The following is a 21783-nucleotide window of genomic DNA, read 5'->3' as shown; positions in this document are numbered from 1 at the left end:
TGGTTTTGACTTTGTACATATGTACTGTTCGTGTTTTACTTTTCTTTTTCGTTTATAAATGTATAGCTATGGCGTTCTTTTAATCATTGATAAAGGTCTTCTTAGGCACTTGTGGGTTTTATTGTTGTTCTGAAGAAGGTGCAGTTATCTACGCCGAAACCTGAGTTAACACTTAACACTAGGTGCTTTTTTCGCAATCGAGGCGGGTTTTTAGTTTTTTAATATGGTGTGTCCCCCCCATGAACCATGGACCTTGCCGTTGGTGGGGAGGCTTGCGTGCCTCAGCGATACAGATAGCCGTACCGTAGGTACAACCACAACGGAGGGGTATCTGTTGAGAGGCCAGACAAACGTGTCGTTCCTGAAGAGGGGCAGCAGCCTTTTCAGTAGTTGCAAGGGCAACAGTCTGGATGATTGACTGATCTGGCCTTGTAACAATAACCAAAACGGCCTTGCTGTGCTGGTACTGCGAACGGCTGAAAGCAAGGGGAAACTAAGGCCGTAATTTTTCCCGAGGGCATGCAGCTTTACTGTATGATTAAATGATGATGGCGTCCTCTTGGGTAAAATATTCCGGAGGTAAAATAGTCCCCCATTCGGATCTCCGGGCGGCGACTACTCAAGAGGATGTCGTTATCAGCAGAAAGAAAACTGGCGTTCTACGGATCGGAGCGTGGAATGTCAGATCCCTTAATCGGGCAGGTAGGTTAGAAACTTTAAAAATGGAAATGGATAGGTTAAAGTTAGATATAGTGGGAATTAGTGAAGTTCGGTGGCAGGAGGAACAAGACTTCTGGTCAGGTGACTACAGGGTTATAAACACAAAGTCAAATAGGGGTAATGCAGGAGTAGGTTTAATAATGAATAGGAAAATAGGAATGCGGGTAAGCTACTACAAACAGCATAGTGAACGCATTATTGTGGCCAAGATAGATACGAAGCCCACACCTACTACAGTAGTACAAGTTTATATGGCAACTAGCTCTGCAGATGACGAAGAAATTGAAGAAATGTATGAAGAAATAAAAGAAATTATTCAGACAGTGAAGGGAGACGAAAATTTAATAGTCATTGGTGACTGGAATTCGAGTGTAGGAAAAGGGAGAGAAGGAAACGTAGTAGGTGAATATGGATTGGGGCTAAGAAATGAAAGAGGAACCCGCCTGGTAGAATTTTGCACAGAGCACAACTTAAACATAGCTAACACTTGGTTTAAGAATCATGATAGAAGGTTGTATACAAGGAAGAACCCTGGAGACACTAAAAGGTATCAGATAGATTACATAATGGTAAGACAGAGATTTAGGAACCAGGTTTTAAATTGTAAGACATTTCCAGGGGCAGATGTGGACTCTGACCACAATCTATTGGTTATGACCTGTAGATTAAAACTGAAGAAACTGCAAAAAGGTGGGAACTTAAGGAGATGGGACCTGGATAAACTGAAACAACCAGAGGTTGTACAGAGTTTCAGGGAGAGCATAAGGGAAAAATTGACAGGAATGGGGGAAAGAAATACAGTAGAAGAAGAATGGTTAGCTTTGAGGGAGGAAGTAGTGAAGGCGGCAGAGGATCAAGTAGGTAAAAAGACGAGGGCTAGTAGAAATCCTTGGGTAACAGAAGAAATATTGAATTTAATTGATGAAAGGAGAAAATATAAAAATGCAGTAAATGAAGCAGGCAAAAAGGAATACAAACGTCTCAAAAATGAGATCGACAGGAAGTGCAAAATGGCTAAGCAGGGATGGCTAGAGGACAAATGTAAGGATGTAGAGCGTATCTCACTAGGGGTAAGATAGATACTGCCTACAGGAAAATTAAAGAGACTTTTGGAGATAAGAGAACCACTTGTATGAACATCAAGAGCTCAGATGGAATCCCAGTTCTAAGCAAAGAAGGGAAAGCAGAAAGGTGGAAGGAGTATATAGAAGGTCTATACAAGGGCGAAGCACTTGAGGACAATATTATGGAAATGGAAGAGGATGTAGATGAAGATGAAATGGGAGATACGATACTGCGTGAAGAGTTTGACAGAGCACTGAAAGCCCTGAGTCGAAACAAGGCCCCCAGAGTAGACAACATTCCATTGGAACTACTGACGGCCTTGGGAGAAACAGTCCTGACAAAACTCTACCATCTGGTAAGCAAGATGTATGAAACAGGTGAAATACCCTCAGACTTCAAGAAGAATATAATAATTCCAATACCAAAGAAAGCAGGTGTTGACAGATGTGAAAATTACCGAACAATCAGTTTAATAAGCCACAGCTGCAAAATACTAACACGAATTCTTTACAGACGAATGGAAAAACTAGTAGAAGCCGAACTCGGGGAAGATCAGTTTGGATTCCGTAGAAATACTGGAACACGTGAGGCAATACTGACCTTACGACTTATCTTAGAAGAAAGATTAAGGAAAGGCAAACCTACGTTTCTAGCATTTGTAGACTTATAGAAAGCTTTTGACAATGTTGACTGGAATACTCTCTTTCAAATTCTAAAGGTGGCAGGGGTAAAATACAGGGAGCGAAAGGCTATTTACAATTTGTACAGAAACCAGATGGCAGTTATAAGAGTCGAGGGACATGAAAGGGAAGCAGTGGTTGGGAAGGGAGTAAGACAGGGTTGTAGCCTCTCCCCGATGTTATTCAATCTGTATATTGAGCAAGCAATAAAGGAAACAAAAGAAAAATTCAGGGTAGGTATTAAAATCCATGGAGAAGAAATAAAAACTTTGAGGTTCGCCGATGACATTGTAATTCTGTCAGAGACAGCAAAGGACTTGGAAGAGCAGTTGAACGGAATGGATGGTGTCTTGAAGGGAGGATATAACATGAACATCAACAAAAACAAAACGAGAATAATGGAATGTAGTCGAATTAAGTCAGGTGACGTTGAGAGTATTAGATTAGGAAATTAGACACTTAAAGTAGTAAAGGAGTTTTGCTATTTGGGGAGCAAAATAACTGATGATGGTCGAAGTAGAGAGGATATAAAATGTAGACTGGCAATGGCAAGGAAAGCGTTTCTGAAGAAGAGAATATGTTAACATCGAGTATAGATTTAAATGTCAGGAAGTCATTTCTGAAAGTATTTGTATGGAGTGTATGGAAGTGAAACATGGACGGTAAATAGTTTGGACAAGAAGAGAATAGAAGCTTTCGAAATGTGGTGCTACAGAAGAATGCTGAAGATTAGATGGGTAGATCACATAACTAATGAGGAAGTATTGAATAGGATTGGGGAGAAGAGACGTTTGTGGCACAACTTGACCGGAAGAAGGGATCGGTTGGTAGGACATGTTCTGAGGCATCAAGGGATCACCAATTTAGTATTGGAGGGCAGCGTGGAGGGTAAAAATCGTAGGGGGAGACCAAGAGATGAATACACTAAGCAGATTCAGAAGGATGTAGGTTGCAGTAGGTACTGGGAGATGAAGAAGCTTGCACAGGATAGAGTAGCATGGAGAGCTGCATCAAACCAGTCTCAGGACTGAGGACCACAACAACAACAACAATATGGTGTGTAAGTCTAGGGGCCGATGACCTCAGCAGTTTGATCCCTTAGGAATTCACACACATTTGAACACTTTTTGTGATTGCATTTTTCAGAGATGTCTATTCTTCCTCAACTGAACAGCCTAGTGAGCTAGTCCTTAGCGCATTATCTATATCCTCAGAGAATTTCAAGCGTATCTCTTCATTCCCTAGTACTTCTATGTCCCACTTCTTTGCGTAATGATGCACCCTGCGTAATCTCTTAAACTTCAACCTAATCTTCATCACTACTAAATTGTAATCTGAGTCTATATATGCTCCTGGGAACACCTTACAATACAGTATCTGATTGCGAAATCTCTGCTGACCATGATGCAATCCAACCGAAATCTTCCGATATCTCCTGGCCTTCTCCAAGTATACTTCTTACTGTTGCTATTCTTGAACAGAGTGTTCGCTGTTACTATCTGTAATTTATTGCAGAACTCTATTAGTCTTCCACTTCTCTCATTTCTAATATCAAGCCCATATTCTGCTGTAAATCTTTCTTCTACTCCTTCCCCTACAACCTAATTCCAGTCACTCATTACTATTAGATATTCATCTTCTTTTACGTAGTGAATTACCCGTTAAGTGTCCTCATACACTTTCTCTATCTCTCCACCTTCAGCTTGCGGCGTCGGCATGTATACCTGAACTACTGTCGTCGGTATTGGTTTGCTGTCGATTCTGCAGAGAACACCTCTACTACTGAACTGTTCACAGTAGCTCACTCTCCACCCTATCTTCCTAGTCATAACGAATCTTACTTCCGAGATACGATTTTCTGCTGTTGTTGGTGTCACCCTAAACTCATCTGACAAGAAATCCTTGTCTTCTTTCCATTTCCCTTCACTGACGCCATTATTTCTAGTTCAGCCTTATTGTTTCCCTTTACAAATTTTCTAGCTTCTCTACCACGTTCAAACTTGTGATATTCCACGTCCAGACTCGTAGACCGTTATCCTTTCGTTGGCTACTTAATCTGTTTCCCATGGTCACATCCCCTTGGCATTCCCCTCCTGGATATCCCAAAGAGTGACTAGCCGGAATCTTTTGCCATGATCATGATACTAGTTCAATTATAGGCCATATGTCCTGTGGATACATGTTATGTGTCTTTAATGCAGTGGTTTCCATTGACTTCTGCATACTCATACAAGATTGTTCCACCTTTAAGGACAGTTTCCCACCCAAATGGCAAGATTGTGCACTGAAACCCTGTCCGCACCTCCCTTCTCTTTGACAAGGCCGTTGGTAGAATGACATGAAGTCTTCGACAGCCATTGGTGATGATTTTTAATTTACGGAACGTGAGAATCCATCAGCACTCTTCAGCACACGCCACCATTCGGAGTTGTGGAAACTGTACTATACAGTGGCCATCAAAAACAGGACAGAAGCCACGTGAACTGCTTAGGTACCACTATATCGAAACGCAGTGAGATCACCTTCAGAAGTGTAGGCTCTGTCCAGAATCCATAAAACGTGTGGCACAGGAACCTACACAGAGATAAGAAAAAAATTCGAGGACAGCTTCTGTAACAAATGGTTCAAATGGCTCTGAGCACTATGGGACTTAACTTCTAAGGTCATCAGTCCCATAGAACTTAGAACTACTAAAACCTAACTAACCTAAGGACATCATACACATCCATGCCCGAGGCAGGATTCGAACCTACGAACGTAGCGGTCACGCGGTTGCAGACTGTAGCGCCTAGAACCGCATGGCCACCCCGGCCGGCTCTTCTGTAACACATAATGAAACGGCCATGTCCGTATCTGCGACCTCACCTCATAACGAGTCTAGTCTCTCGAACGCCACATCATCAGTTTCATGGCGCGCTCCTACAATCATTTCTGAGAGAGATGAAGTCGTCCCTAGAGCTGTTTATGCTTGAGGATCCTCCTTATCAATGCTAGAGATGCAATATTGGATGAAATCTTTTCATTTAATTTATCTTGGCTACGAGCCACCTAATCGTCAATGTAAGAGTACATTATTGGTATCGCTTAATATCAAAGTGTTCATGCTGTTGTCGCACATAAGATTAAGCGATCAAATGCTATCGTTTTAATTTATGATGTATGAATAGATGTGCCCTGACACCAAGTGATTAATTTCGTTGCCACGATACATGAACCAACTTTTTTCTGGAGTATTCGCTCTGTTGAGTGCGGAGAAAGAGTACAACATAACATCACAGGCCTTAGGACAGTAATTCAAGACATACGAGAGGAAAAGTTCATAGCAGTGATCACCGACAATGAGAGAAAATATGCAGGGTGACTACAGAATAGAGGAAGAACGGTAAATGCGTATCACATGTGTAGGATGTGCTGCTAATTGTATCAGTCTCTTCATCAAAGACATAATGGTTGTACCTGTCAATAAAAAAATAATCAAAGCATTCAGATTCATTCATGTATCCCATGCTCTGCTGGAATCTAAGCATACAGAAAAGTACACGAATTCGGCTGTAATTTTGAAACTTCCGCCACCAACATGCTGGAGCTTTAATAAGTTTTGAGAGCCTGATAAAGAACAAAGAGGCTATTTTAGAATCCATTGTTCCCCCTTCAGTTCGTTTAGATAACACAATAAGAAGTGCTGTGTCAAAGGAGGAGACATGGGGGAAACTTGAACAAGCGATTCGCTTACTGCGACCAGCGTCTACTGCCACCACTCAAAGTCAGGCTAACAATGCCCTGTTGTCAGATATGCATCATCTCTTTACAAAAATTGCAGTAGAGGTGGACCTTATAAAAGAAAACTGGTCAAGCTATCTCCAGATGACTAGCTATGTATGATACCTGCAATTATAAACACAAAACAACACCCACTTGCCAGCCTATACATGCTGCGGAAATCTATTAGATCCAAAGTACAAAGTGACTAATGACTATAAAAGGCTTGCATTGCAGTTCATCAGCTCTGTGTGCGATTGTATGAAAATGAAAGAGGGCGTATGCTAGCTAATGCCCAGAATTTAGAGCTTGAATTTCTTTCTTCTCTTTAGATAGTGTGTGACCAGCTGGTGAGTGTGGCTCACATTGTACCTGGTGGAAAGGATTGTGTACAAGTCAGCCAGTGATCCGTTTTAACATGCAAACTTCTCAGTGTACCATCATCCACAGCTGCAAGCGAGCGCAGTTGGTCGTCCCATGGGAGGATCCATAGTACAATTAGAAACAGGTTTTCTCGTGCATCAACCGAAAAGTTAGCTTTTGTGCAGCTGATATTACGTTATATGGAAGAAAGTCAAACTGTGTCTTCAAAAAATTTAGGACTCTCCACTGAGTATCCTATAATTTAGATCGAAGACTCTGATAGTAAGACGAAGTAATGTTATTTTGAACCGAAAATTATAGGTTTCATTTGGTGCCAGTGACCCACGTCATGATCACAAGCAGCAGTGTTTGGTGATGATTATTTTGAGTTTCTAATTAAATTTTTTTATGTTGTTATATTTTGAGTTGAAAAGTAAACTGCAAATTTGAATTACGTTCGCGAAAATTTCGGACAAAACTACTGTTATTTGATCTGAAAGAAATAATGTTAGTTACGTTCTGTTTACAGGTACATAAAGTAACATTCATGAGTGCTTTGCACAGTGTTTGCTCATATATCTTACACTTCATATCGTGAAACGTGTATACATATATGAAAAAAAGGCGAGGTAGGAGTAGGGTCCACCCACTGAGGGTTTCGTACAAACTTAATTCAGCCTGGTAATTGAGAATATTGACGATATTTGCCTGTTATCGACATTGATACTGGCAAGACATCGGTCACAGAGATTCCAAAAGTTCCCAGAATGTTTCAATTTTTAGTTTGAATTCGGATAACATATGACAAACGAATATTTTTTGTGTGATATTATCACAAATTCACAATTTTTTCCTTTTATTGCACCGTGAAACCTTGTTTCTAAGTAAATTTCGTGATTCTAGGTCACAGGGAAGAAAATGTAGGTCTTAATGAGTGACTTTGTATAAATACATGTGATATAAATGGCCATATCTTTTTGGTAAATCAACTTAGAAGTCAAATGACATAGACCTTAGCATATGTCACAAATTTCAAGTTCATACGTCTGCCCATTCCTGAAAGAAATGAGAGTTAATAGATGGACTGACGGACAGACAGTCTGATAACAAATGCAAAAAATTATTTTTTACCGTGATATAATTATAAATTAACAATTCCAGATTGTTTCCTTTGGTTGTAGTGTGAAACTCTGCTTCATGCAAAATTTATTGACTGTAGGTAGACGACCGTATCCTGCAGGTTTTGATGGGTGAGTTTGCGAGTATCAAAATATATGACAGACTTGGAGGTATCCTTTGATAACACTGACTTAGAAGCTTCACATTGTTTCACCGACAAGGGACTGTAGACTTTAATGTGTGATATATTTCAGCTTGGTTTGTCTGTCTGTTGCTGAGGAAAAGGGTTTTTAACAGTCGTACAGACAGACTGACAAAAGAGTGGTCCTTTGAGGGTTCCATTTTTACTAACTGAGATACTAAACTCTAAAATTGTAACATTTTTGTTCTACTTAGTTATCCTATAATGGTAGGATAGAGCACTACTCTAGCTGTAGCCTGTTCAACAAAAGACTAGAAAGTAAAGAGACAAATACTGTAGGTTATCAAGTTGTTCTATGTTATAGTGGTTTTGGTGTCCTTCGCTTCCTCACTACATTACACATTTTATTGTGATCTACACACTTCTATACTGCAACGCCCTGTAACAAAACTTTTGTAGGCATTACAGAGATTTGTTTACTCTTGGAAGCTAACATCCTACTGCCAAAAGCAAAACATATTATGTGCATTCTTATAGTTTTGTTTACACAAAATAGTTACACGCACAGTATTTATCGAAAATGTGATCAAGATCAGCAAGTAAAATACACCTAAGTAGTTATCTAGTATGACTACGCAGCTATAAAAAAAAAATTGAGACATTTAACGTTAAGAGGTGCGATTTTTCATTGAGGGAATATTTTTGTAACAATTGCAGAAACTTATAGAACTGTCTGGTACGATGTACAATTTCAGTTTCTATATTGTTTATAGGCCCACACAGAGAGAGAATTTGGAGAGCGTTAAGGGGGGGCGGGGGGTAGGACGTCAAACTGGCCGACTTGGAGCAGGAGAGGCACCACAGGACATTTTAGTTTCCACTGCCTATACTTTTACAAATACATTCATAAAACTTTGTCAGTATGACCAGGAAGAATTCAGGATTCACACTCATAGCAGTGGAAGTTCGAAAACATAACAAAACAAAGTTTTACATGTGAAATATCATTTTTTCACTTACTATTGGATGCACTTGTTGCTATAGGCACGCTTTTCTTCGTAAGTAAGAGAGATTCTTGAATGAATTTTGTATAGCATACAAATCATACTTACAGGTGTACGAAACTCTAGAATTTTTCAAATCTATTTAAAACTGTGGTAAAAATTGAGATAATTAACTCTAAAATTTGAGTTTTTTTCTAAACATGAAGTTTAAAATGTAGCAGCTCATTCATTTTTTCATAAATTAAATAAATTCTAGAGTTTCATACACCTGTAAGTATGGTTTGTATGGTGTGCAAAATTCATCGAAGGATCTCTCTTACTTATGAAGAAAACTATTCCTACAGCAACACGTGCAGCCAATAGTAACTGAGAAAATGATGAAATTTCACATGTAAAAAAATTTATTTTGTTATGTTTTTGAACTTTCACTGCTATGAGTGTGAATTCTGAATTCTTCCTGGTCATGCTGACAAAGTTTTATGAATTTATTTGTAAAAGTATAGACAGTGGAAACTAAAATGTCCTATGGTGCCTCTCCCGCTCCAAGTCGGCCCGTTTGATGTCCTACCCCCCTTAAGACAAAATCAGTTTAAGATTACTAATAGACACTTTCGATACGGCACTAGAAGTATTGTTTTTTCATTAGATATTGTTAAATCCGTCACATGTCGCAATGAACGGTCTCTGGAGCATTTGCACTGAAGCTAACGAATGCTTTTCTTAGTAACGTGACAAATACATCACGATAACTTTCTTAATAACACAGCTCAAAAATGTCGTTTTGGCATATGAATACGGGGCTAAACGAGGATTCAGATAGAGCTTTATGTGGTTTGAGAGCTGTGTGATGTGATCAGGACAATACTTCCAACATATTCAACTGGAATCTCAAACGAAAGGTCTTACTAATATATTGTTACAAATTGAAGCTGGTGGTTACAGGAGGGATGCTGATGACCACTCCGACGACCATCGTGTGGCTGACTGTCGCGACATCTTCGTCTAGTGACAAAATATTACTCTCAAGTATCATACAGAAAAATTCTCCGAGTACAGTGGACACACATAACAAAAAAGCTATCACTGTGCGTCTGGATGCCACGAGTTCGGTGCAACATAGCACGGTGCTGTGCAAGCACTTGCTTTTAATTTTTATTTTATATGCAGTGATTACAAAAACACTTTGACAACACTACTGGTAAACCAAAGGTGCTACAAGCATCAACAAGACGTCGAACAGTAGCGAAACTACACAACGAATACAGTCTGACGCAGGAATACCATACCGTAAACGTATCGAGAACGTTGATGCTTGGATAATGCACTCATCCAAGTTAATCAGAAATGAAAGTATTTCAAACGTAAATGTATTATGACATCAATATGGAATATCCTATACCCTTATCCCTCTCTTGAGAGTATTTGTGTTTAGATACGTAAGCTGTTTCTGTGTTAAATTAAGCATTGTTTGCAAAATGAAAGAGAGGAGGTACTGGCGGAACTAAAACTGTGAGGATAGGTCGTGGGTCGTGCTTCAGCAGCACAGTTGATAGAGCACCTGCTCGCACAAACAAGGGTTCCGAGTTCGAGTCTCAGTTCGGCGCACAGATTTAATCTGCCAGGAAGCTTTTTGAACACTGTTATTTCCCACTGAAACAGATCTCCAATTGAGACGGTAGCATTGTAAACTACGTAAGTGCGGCATAAAAACCAATAGCACCACTCAAACGAGCAGGAAAATAGACTTATAAACTTTGATTTGATACACAAGACATATGTATGCGGGAGTATCTACTTAGTTTTCTTATTTTTCTTTATTTTTATAAACGTACATGATGATAGTAAGTAATCAGCTGATTAATGTTTATGGTACTATATGAGAATGTTTTGTAAGGTCGGAAAAGCCGTTGGGTGACGCTCATTTCAATATGTGTAATATAAGAAAATCCTTGTAATTTGAAGGACGGTCATTTAAGCGTAAATCTGCACGAAGTTGTGAACATGAATAATGTGAAGCGGGTTCCCGACTTTTGAAACAGGCAGCACGTCGGAAGAATCTTGCCATTACAAATATGAACCATATTTTCAAGTGTCCGAGCAATCACGACACTGCACTACCATTACTAATTCCGTGGAGCTGGAAAGGGTGATCAACATCTGTGTTATTTTAAACATAGCTGCGTAACAGCAACGGTTCCACGTAATCAGATGAAAAACAGCCGACCAGTTGCAAAGGATAAAGTAATCTTTACCTAGGTTTCAATAGGTTTAAACCTATCTTCTTCAGAAGACGGCAGTATTACATTAACATGGCATGATACGTCGTTGCAATTTTTACAAACATCTCCATAGCTCCATTAGTTCAAATACAATATAGCCCTACGAGTAGGGTTCGTCAAATAAATAAAATTAAGTACATGGAGGTCGGAGCGCGTATAAGCTTATACGCGCTCCGACCTCCATGTACTTAATTTTATTTATTTGACGAACCCTACTCGTAGGGCTATATTGTATTTGAACTAATGGAGCTATGGAGATGTTTGTAAAAATTGCAACGACGTATCATGCCATGTTAATGTAATACTGCCGTCTTCTGAAGAAGATAGGTTTAAACCTATTGAAACCTAGGTAAAGATTACTTTATCCTTTGCAACTGGTCGGCTGTTTTTCATCTGACAACATCTGTGTGCTGCGAACTACTGGAGAACTAAGAAACAGATTCCCTCACCTCTTGTCTTCCAGAACAGTCTGCACCGCTTCCAGTACACTGTCCTTGGTGACGTCTTTTAAATCCAGCCTTCGTCCAACGCCTAAACTGAGCATCTTTTCAACATTGTAAATCTGGTCTCCTAGGAAAGGAATCCCAATGACGGGCACAGAGAAATAAGCTGCCTCGTTCCAACTCTGTAGTCCTCCCTGAGTGATGAAGAGGCGTACGTTCGGATGAGCTGCAACAGTACAATGACGTCACTTATCCGCAGTAGTCGCTACGCTCGTGAGTCCCGCAGGCTGTTGCAGCGCAGGGCGTCCGCACACTCACCCAGCACGTCCTGCTGCGGCAGCCACTTGGCGGTCATCACGTTGCCGGGCTGACCGGGCAGTCCATCAGCTTCCCATTTCCAGAGCACGCGCTGCGGGATTCCAGCGAAAGCGTCCGTGAAGGCGCGGACTGTCTCTGGAGGCATGGCGCTGCTCTGCACGTTGGAGCCCAGGCTGAAGTAAACCACGCCGTCCCTGGCACCGTCCAGGAAGTCCCTCACATCCTGATACACAGAAATGCTTCACATGTGACTTTAATATTTAACGTTTCAAAAGCCATAAAGCTACCCTATATGGTGGCAAAAGTCTCCAGAAACATATTGTTGTACATTTCAAGGAATCCAACGGTGTATGACGCCGCTAATACAGCGTCCAGTCTTCAGTAATGTGAAACTTCCTGGCAGATTAAAACTGTGTGCCCGACCGAGACAAATCGGGACCTTTGCCTTTCGCGGGCAAGTGCTCTACCAACTGAGCTACCCAAGCACGGCTCACGCCCCGTCCTCACAGCTTTACTTCTGCCAGTGCCTCGTCTCCTACCTTCCAAACTTTACAGAAGCTCTCCTGCGAACCTTCTGTAAAGTTTGGAAGGTAGGAGTCGAGATACTGGCAGAAGTAAAGCTGTGAGACCGGGCGTGAGTCGTGCTTCGGTAGCTCAGATGGTGGAGCACTTGCCCGCGAAAGGCAAAGGTCCCGAGTTCGAGTCTCGGTCGGGCACACAGTTTTAATCTGGCAGGAAGTTTCATATCAGCGCACACTCCGCTGCAGAGTGAAAATCTCATTCTGGCTTCAGTAATGTGTTTCTCCTAGCGAATTGTCCGCCCCCAGTAGCTGAGTGGTCAGCGCCACAGAATGTCAATCCTAAGGGCCCGGGTTCACTTACCGGCTGGGTCGGAGATTTTCTCCGCTCTGGGACTGGGTGTTGTGTTGTCCTCATCATCATCATTTCATCCCTATCGACGCGCAAGTCGCCGAAGTGGTGTCAAATCGAAAGACTTGCACCCGGCGAACGGTCTACCCGGCGGGAGGCCCTAGTCACACATTATCGAATTGCGCATTGAAAGAGGAGTGTTCTGTTTCATCAAAATCATGGCAGGCATACGCTGTTGACACCCAGCGGTCAAGCCTAAGAAAGTTGTTGCTACAGTAACAAAGTACCGGTTAGTTATAATTAAAGTCCAGCTGCTCACAAGGGTCCAGCTGGGCTGTAATTATCGTACTGCAGTGAAACTTTGTAGACAGTCTAACGCGTTAATGCGGAACCGATTTACTATGGAAAACATAATTTCCAATTTTGGCAACCAGGGGAAATCAGGCGCCGTAAACGGAAGAAACATGCATAGAAATGTTTCCGTACGTAATGGGTTAGGAAAGGGACGTGGCCAGGAAAGCTCAGACAAGAGTGAAAGGCATAATGTTGATTTTATTATTAACTGCTTTTCACACAGTTTGCTGAGAGATGTTAACGAGAAGCTGCATCCGTAAAAAGCGTATCAATAGTTGCTCGCAGCAGTTACAGCGGAATCTGAGTGACGTGTCCCTCCTGTGAACTGCTTTTCAGATCAAGTAGAGATCGAAGGCGTCCCTGGCAAATGGGTTCTTTTGGATCTCCCCAGAGTGAAAAGTCATGGGTATTGAAACAAGGTGACCTTCCAGGCCCTGCATCTGGGAATCCTCTGGAAATACCACGTTTGTTGATGGCTGCATTAAGCAGATGTTCCACTGGACGAACGACATAACGTGCAGATGTCACGGTACACCTCGCAGGCCCTACGTGTGTATTCTCTTCAAAGAGGAACGGACCTAGAATGAAGCTCTTTGCAAATCCTCACCGCACAATCTCATACGGCAAATGAAGTGGCTCTTCGTGACCAACACGACGTGTAACAGCAAACCAAATTCGCAAATTCTGTGTGTTAGTACTGTCCTGTACAGTGAAATGTGCCTCTTCACTCCATAGAATATTGCCTGACCACACGTCATCAACTTCGATCCATGACAGAAACCGAAGAGCAAATTCAGAACGTTGTTGCGGATCTTGAGGTATCATTTACTGCACCATCTGGATCTTGTACGGGTGTCAGTGTAAAATAGACTGAAAATCAGGAGAGCTTCTGTGAAGTTTGGAAGGTAGGAGACGAGGTACTGGCTGAATTGAAGCTGTGAGGACGGGGCGTGAGTCGTGCTTGGGTAGCTCAGTTGGTAGAGCACTTGCCCGCGAAAGGCAAAGGTCCCGAGTTCGAGTCTCGGTCCGGCACACAGTTTTAATCTGCCAGGAAGTTTCATATCAGCGCACACTCCGCTGTAGAGTGAAAATTTCATTCTAGAGACTGAAAAACATTCTGAACTGATGTCCATCGGATGGACAACTCTCGTGACACTCCACGAGCAGTAACACTGCCCGGGACGTATAGCATGGTCAGTTACAGAAACAACAACCTGGTAAATAACTTCCTCCGGGATAGGACGTCTTCCTCTTCCAGGTACCACACCAAGCTTACCCGTATTTTCGAATGTTTCTATCACCTTCTTTATACCATTGAATGGCATCGGGCCTCTATTCAGACCTTTCAGTCGGCAATACTCTCTCAATGCAGCGGTGTAATAGCTGCCGTTCACATAAAACAGTTTCACTAACAGTTCATCGCCTCTCTTCTCGATAGCCACACCATTCACTTATGCTATGGTTTGCTAATGGCAGCGTGGATGTCGTACTATCATCTGGTGGCCACAACTGAAACTTATTTGTTTTACAGCGTTAATCGGTTGCACGTTAACGCATTGGCATACCTACCCAGTTTCGCTGCCATACGATTATTAATGCCTACACTGGGCCTCCATGAGTAACTTCACTTTAATTATAAGCACCCAGTGTGAACGATGATCTTAATTGATGGTTAACCACGGCTAAATACGTATAAACCATTAAGCAGACAGTATCAGGAGCATTATAAGATTTTTTACTTGACGAAGTTGTTATATAGAGCATTATTTCGTCATTGGATAATCGCAAGAAATATCAGAATGACGTCAAAATTTTCACTCGATGGACTGCATGGCAGCTCTCTCAAAACGCTGATAAACGTGATATAACGCCTACAACAAAGAGGAGGAACCGATAGTATCTGCTTACAAGACTAGTGACAAACATCTGGAGCACATCTCAGAGTTATATGTCTTTAGCGGTAATACTAACAAGTGATATCAATTGAGAGACTCAAGTAAAATCCGTATTAAAGAAAGTGAGTGAAAGATTTAGATTTGCTGGAAGGGTTAGTAAATTATGTGTAGGACGCAAGTGCGACCTATTCTAGAGCGTTGTTCCAGTGTTTGGATTCCTTATAAAGCAGGCATGGCAACAGGCACGAAACGAATTCAGAGACGTTCTGATACGATAGTATCAGATCGGTACAGCTCATATGAAAGAGAAACAGAAATGCTAGGGTAACTTAAATAGGAAACGCCGGAAATAAAGACGTCATAATTCTCACGTTGGACAAATGTAAAATAATTTCTTTCCAAAGAAGAATATGCGACTATTAGGCTGCCAACGTCATACAATTGATGTAGAGATCATGAAACTAAGTTAAGTAAGATTGGGACACTTACAGAGACATGGAGACAATCATTCTTCATCGCTCAGTACATGAATGGAATAAAAAAAGAATACCGATACTATTGGCAATACGTGAATACGTGGCCTCTGCCATGTCCTGTACAGTGCCTCAAGGAGTATTTATGCAGATGTGGAATATATCCCTGGTGCTCATTGTATGGCTCCGATTTAGATCAAAGAACACTTTCACGAAACAATTATTCCCACATCATACGATGGTGACTAGGCTTGTCAAAACACTGGGTAAACATCTAAACATATCACTGCATGCTGGAAATCTTTGTCTTTCCTAAATGTAATTTAATAAAAAAAATTGATAACTATTATCACGACACAAATAGTGAAGCCACACAAAGCGAGATAGCCATGAATGTCTGAGTAAGATACACTATGTGATCAAAAGTATTGGGACACTCCCAAAAACATACGCTTTTCATATTAGGTGCATTGTGCTGCCACCTACTGCCAGGTACTCCCTATCAGCGACCTCAGTAGTCATTAGACATCGTGAGAAAGCAGAATGGATCGCTCCGCGTAACTCAAGGACTTCGAACGTGGTCAGGTGATTGGGTGTCAGTTGTGTCATACGTCTGTGCGCGAGATTTACACACTCCTAAACATCCCTAGGTCCACTGTTTGCGAAATGATAGAGGAATGGAAACGTGAAGAGACACGTACAGCACAAAAGTGTACAGACCGACCTCGTCTGTTGACTGACAGAGACTGTCGACAATTGAAGAGGGTCGTAATGTGTAATAGGCCGACATCTATCCAGACCATCACACAGGAATTCCAAACTGCATCAAGATCCACTGCAACTACTATGACAGTTAGGCGGGAGGTGAGAAAACTTGGATTTCATGGTCGAGCGGCTGCTCATTAGCCACACACCCCGCTGGTAAATGCCAAACAACGCCTCGCTTGGTGTGAGAAGCGTAAACATTGAACGATTGAACTGTGGAAAAACGTCGTGTGGAGTGACGAATCACGGTACACAATGTGGCGATCCGATGGCAGGGTGTGGGTATGGCGAATGCCCGGTGAACTTCACATACCAGTGTGTGTAGTGCCAACAGTAAAATTTGGGGGCGGTGGTGTTTTGGTGTGGTGGTGTTTTTCATCGAGGGGGCTTGCACCACTTGTTGTTTTGCGTGGCACTATTACAGCACAGGCCTACTTTGATGCCTTAAGCACCTTCGTGCTTCCAACTGTTGAAGAGCAATTCGGGGATGGCGATTGCATCTTTCAACACGATCGAGCACCTGTTCATAATGCATGGCCTGTGGTGGTGTGGTTACACGACAATAACATCCCTGTAATGGACTGGCGTCCACTGAGTCCTGACCTTAAATCTACAGAATACGTTTGGGACGTTTTGGAGCGCCGACTTCTTGCCAGGCCTCACCGACCGATATCGATACCTGTCCTCAGTGCAATAATCGGTGAAGAATGGGCTGCCATTCCCCAAGAAACCTCCCAGCACCTTATTGAACGTGTGCCTGGGAGAGCGGAAGCTGTCATCAACGTTATGGGTGGGCCAACACCATATTGAATTCCAGCATTACCGATGGAGGGCGCCACGAACTTGTAAATCATTTTCAGCCAGGTGTCCGGATACTTTTGATCACATCGTGTATGTATGGGACATTGGTTTGTTAGATGACGACACTCCTTCCTGTGTATGCAACCTTGACCAGGTGACGTGATTTTCACACTTTTTGTTGTCTTCATTGATTTATTAGTAACTGGTGTTCTAAATACCTCTCCTCGTAAACCAAAATGCTTTCATCTTTCCATAACTGCCATACGATATCTGAGTCCTATATCTTGGCTCATTTCAGCTATATGACTCTGCAACAAACTACGCAGTAAACTGTGTCGCCCAAAGTTACTCAGAATTCCAAAGAGGGCTAAAGACGATTTTATTATTTCCACAGCTTCAGTTTTGAGGTACTCAGTTGTTCTCCTTCTGTCCGACAGATACTTAGAATTTCTGCTCCGTCACTGTCTATTTCCGTTATTTTCTTATTCTTATCTGCTAGCTCTACCCAGTTATTTCTCGCTCTTCCCCAGGGCAGTAACTTTATCTTCAGGTTTGATTCTTTCTGTATTTCCTTCTGTGCAATTCTGTTAGTATGTCATTGATCCTGTGCAACAGGAGTAATATGTATGAGCAAATGAACAAACAAATTTTACTAGAACTGTTGATTTTGCAATAACAATATTCATTATGTATATGTGACGTCTGTTTTCTCGGTCATGTCCGAAAGAGTGAACATCATCTTGACCCAGCAGCCACTATGAAAAAAGATACAAAGGAGGTCCAGACATCGGCTGCGAGTGGTCATTGCGTTAAACCAATGAGAAAATTTGAAAATTTGTGCCGGACCGGGATTCAAACGCAGGTCACCTGCTGTCTAGGCAGACCCTCTGACCACAAAGCTGTCTGGACATAGTGGCCATCATAACTGCACCTAATACCCTAGCACACCACTCGACAGACCCAAGTTCTCAACTTATCCATACACTACTAATGTAATGTCCTTACCTGTTATTCTAATTATTCGTGGCATTTCGTCGACTCTCATATGAGTTCGAGCCTTGTGTGCATCCTCATTGAACGGATCTTTGGGCGTCCTTGCCTGAATTACATATATGTGGTGTCTGGCCTTTTGGGACATGTCTGAAACAATAGACACTACGCAGAATCTACACCTGTGATATACATTATGTGAACTGAAGGTGGAGGTGGGGGGGAAGAAAAGGAAAGGAGTGGAGCTGACGATTCAGCTGCATCAGGGCTTTATGCAAAATAGGTAAAGACGAATAAAAATTTCTGCTGGGTCTGAACACAAACTTGGGATCCCTGGCTTATTAGGACGTTGCATTAACCACTGCGCCACCCTGACACAGTGTTCATCGTAAATGTGTGCTGCCCGATTCACTCCCACACCCATTGTGTGCCACCTGTCCATAGTCCCCATTCATGTTCTATACGTTCAGTAATTTTTAGATTCTCACTGGATGTCGAACAATATTGTGCGTCCGCACTGAAGGTTGTGGTTTCATTGCCGACCGAAGCGAATCAGTTATATGAATACATAATGAGTTTTCTTTCTTACATGTTGAAAGAACAGACACCGCATGAAACCTGCAGCTATCAATTCACATAATATGTATCACACTTGCAGATTCTCCATGGTGTCTATTCATTCAGACATGTTCAAAAGAACAGACACCACGAATTCATATAACTGAATCGTTTTGATGGTCAATCAATCGGCAACGTTCAGTGTGGAAGTATAATATCATTCGATCTCCAGTGAGAATCTAAGAAAGCGACCACGGAGGACTATGGATATGTGGCACTCGGTAGGAGCGGCGTCACCTGGGGAGCATGACGAGATAGTTGATACATTTTTAATAAAGAGTGTGTCGATCTAGTAAGCTGGAGATGCCAGGTTTGGCTCCCAATTTGGCACAATTTTCACTCATTGCTGCAGATTCTGCATATATTCTCGATACAGACGATATCATCAGTTCCTCCTTTTCCTTTTTTATTCTTCCACTTTCTCTTTCAGTACACATAATTTGTATCACAGATACAGATTCTGCGTGGTGTCTGTTATTTAAGTTACGTCCAAAAGAACAGACATTCACATAATTGTTTCACCTCGGTGTTCAGTGAATCGACAATTTGCAGTGCAGATGCACAATATCGTTCGACCTCCAGTGGGAATCCTAAAATTAGCAAGCATGGATGACATGAATGGGGACGGCGGACAGGTAACCATCAGCTGGAAAGTGTGCCGAGATATCCGTGCATTTGGGACAGACACTGTGTCTCGATAGTGGATTGGTTAAAGCATCGGCCTAATGAGGAGAAGATCCTGGTCCAGACCACATTTTCACTCGTCGCCCCCGATTCTGCATAAAGTCCCGATGCAGCTGATATCATCAGTTCCTTCCCTTTCCTTTGCTTTCTCCCCCTCCACCTTCGAGTTGCATAATATGTATCATAGCTGCGGATTCTGCACGATGTCTGCATTTTCGGACATGTTCGAAAGAACAGACACCATGCATTCATACAACTGATTGGCCTCGGTGGGAAATTAATCCACAACCTTCAATATCATTCGAACACCATAGGGAATCTAAAAATTAGCGAGTATAGAGGAAATGGATGGGGACTGTGATACAGGTGGCACTCGGGATTGTGACTGAGCTGTGGAGCTTGGCGAGATAGTTCGTGCATTTCCATTAAACGCTGTTTCCGGATGGCGCTGTGGTTAACGCTACTGCCCAATGAGTAGGAGATCCCAGGTTCGAGTCACGGTCTGGCACACATTTTTCACTCGTCGAGGCCGATTCTTCATAAAGTTCCGTTGCAGCTGATATCATTAGTTGCTTCTCTTTCTTTTCCTTTGTCCCCCCTCCCCCTTAAACTAACATTTCATTTTTTTTCAGTGTCCAAACAAGGAACGGTATTAAATATGTTATTTGAATAGATTTAAACAACTATAAAGGTTCTCTCATTGATTTAAACTACACTTCCTTACATTTCGATAACCTGTCATCTGCTAGTGACAATTACAAGTACAGTAACAATGAAAATGTGTAATTAATTTAATATAATTAAAATTATGGCTGACGTCAATTGTAAGAAATTCATGAAAGACGTCTGTAGTGATGAGACAAAGAAGTTATGGGCGCAAAAATTTGTTGCAAATACAAATAATTATTTAAGAAAATACATCTATTACATGGACAAAATAGAATGTTCAATGGAGTGATTAAAGTCCCAGTTTATAAAATACGTTAACTAAGGGATATTATTATTGTTAAAGCTATAGCATACTTCTTATACTGGCAAACATTACATCAAAACACATTCAAGAAATGACTCGCCACCCAGCTTCACTTTCCACTTGTCAATCTCTGTGTCACCAAAAGAGCTTGATAAATCTACCACAAATGATGTAGCCAAGTCCTTGCTAGGGAAACTTTATCACAAAACTGCCAAACATTTTAGAAGTTCCTAAAAAAATAAGTTTTGCAGCAAGTGTAAGCTTTATCAAAAACCATAACATCTCCCCACAAGGAATCTGCAATACAGAAGAACAAATGTGAGTCCTCTCAACTTCCTTGCAGAATAAACAAGTAGGATCTCTGAGACCAGATTTGGAGAGAATATTTTTGCACTTTGGCCAAACTAAGTTTGCTTTGTGTTCTAATATTGACTTTGAGAAATATCGAAGAGAACTTAGAGATAATTCAAAATAACGATAATGGTTTTGCAGTAGGAAATAGTGATATTTGCCAATAATTCCCTACCTCCACAGAATAATAAACAGAATGGACTGTATAAAAAAAACTTTTCGTTTTTTACGACGTTTGCACTCATTCTACCCATGAATTCATATTACTACTGACTTGTACTACTGAGCTTGTATCGTCACCTATAAAATATGTACATCTAATTCATTATTCACAGACCCAGTGTTCTGTGTAATAAATACTATCTAGCAATTAATTTAATACCATAAGAGACTTTTAATCTTCACAGATTTAGTAAACTCAGTTTTACTTTGTAAATATTACTGCCACACTAAACATTAATACATAACGTTTATTCTTCATTAAGCTGCACTTCTTATTTTACGCTAACATTCCTTGAATTCACATGTACTGGTTCATTTCTTTATCTATGTCTCAATACACAAATTACAGTGCAATTCCTAACATTATACATCTGGTTCCTCATGTCAGTGACGATTATCTTTGCTCTGTAGCAGCTTCATCTGCAGTCTGTATACATTGTGAATTCTTTCTCATGTGTAAAGAAGTCCATGAATTGGTATGTCTATATTTTAGCTCATGATTTTGTCCTGAGGCTATTGAAAGAAGAAAATAAGATGAAACACAATTCTGCAATACAATTTAGTGCTGTAGCGCTACACCTATACAAGAAACTTCAAAAGTAAAAAAGTGGAACAACATCACGGTAGGCGCATGAGTCGTACATTTATTCTGGTGTTTTTACGTTCTGTACAGAAATGACGTACGTTTTCATTTACAGTTGCTCTTTCATATTGGATCATCATGTAGGAAAAAAGTTACTACAAAAAATGAACCTTACTCTTTGATAGGTGTTTCATTTGAGGCTCATACCTCGCGTACGACCATTCGAAGACCATATCCCGTCTTTCATGACCGCTAATGACTATTTGTAATGAAACGATTTAAATATATCATAAGTGGTCCATAGATCTTCTT

At 41.3% G+C, this 21783-nt stretch overlaps 1 protein-coding gene across 1 annotated transcript in view; it reads right to left on the bottom strand.

The window, feature by feature from the left end:
• The window catches only part of LOC126176267 (UDP-glycosyltransferase UGT5-like), a 30303-nt gene that overhangs the window by 1111 nt on the left and 7409 nt on the right, over positions 1 to 21783 (bottom strand). The window contains exons 3-4 of the mRNA XM_049923415.1: positions 11893 to 12115; positions 11581 to 11800 (exon numbers count right to left, since the gene is read on the bottom strand). Of these exons, the coding sequence (XP_049779372.1) occupies positions 11581 to 11800; positions 11893 to 12115 (443 nt within the window). The remainder of the gene's footprint in view (positions 1 to 11580; positions 11801 to 11892; positions 12116 to 21783) is intronic.

This window comes from Schistocerca cancellata, chromosome 3, assembly GCF_023864275.1.
Source record: "Schistocerca cancellata isolate TAMUIC-IGC-003103 chromosome 3, iqSchCanc2.1, whole genome shotgun sequence".
Taxonomy (NCBI): Eukaryota; Metazoa; Arthropoda; class Insecta; order Orthoptera; family Acrididae; genus Schistocerca; species Schistocerca cancellata.
This window is presented reverse-complemented; position numbering and strand designations above follow the sequence as displayed.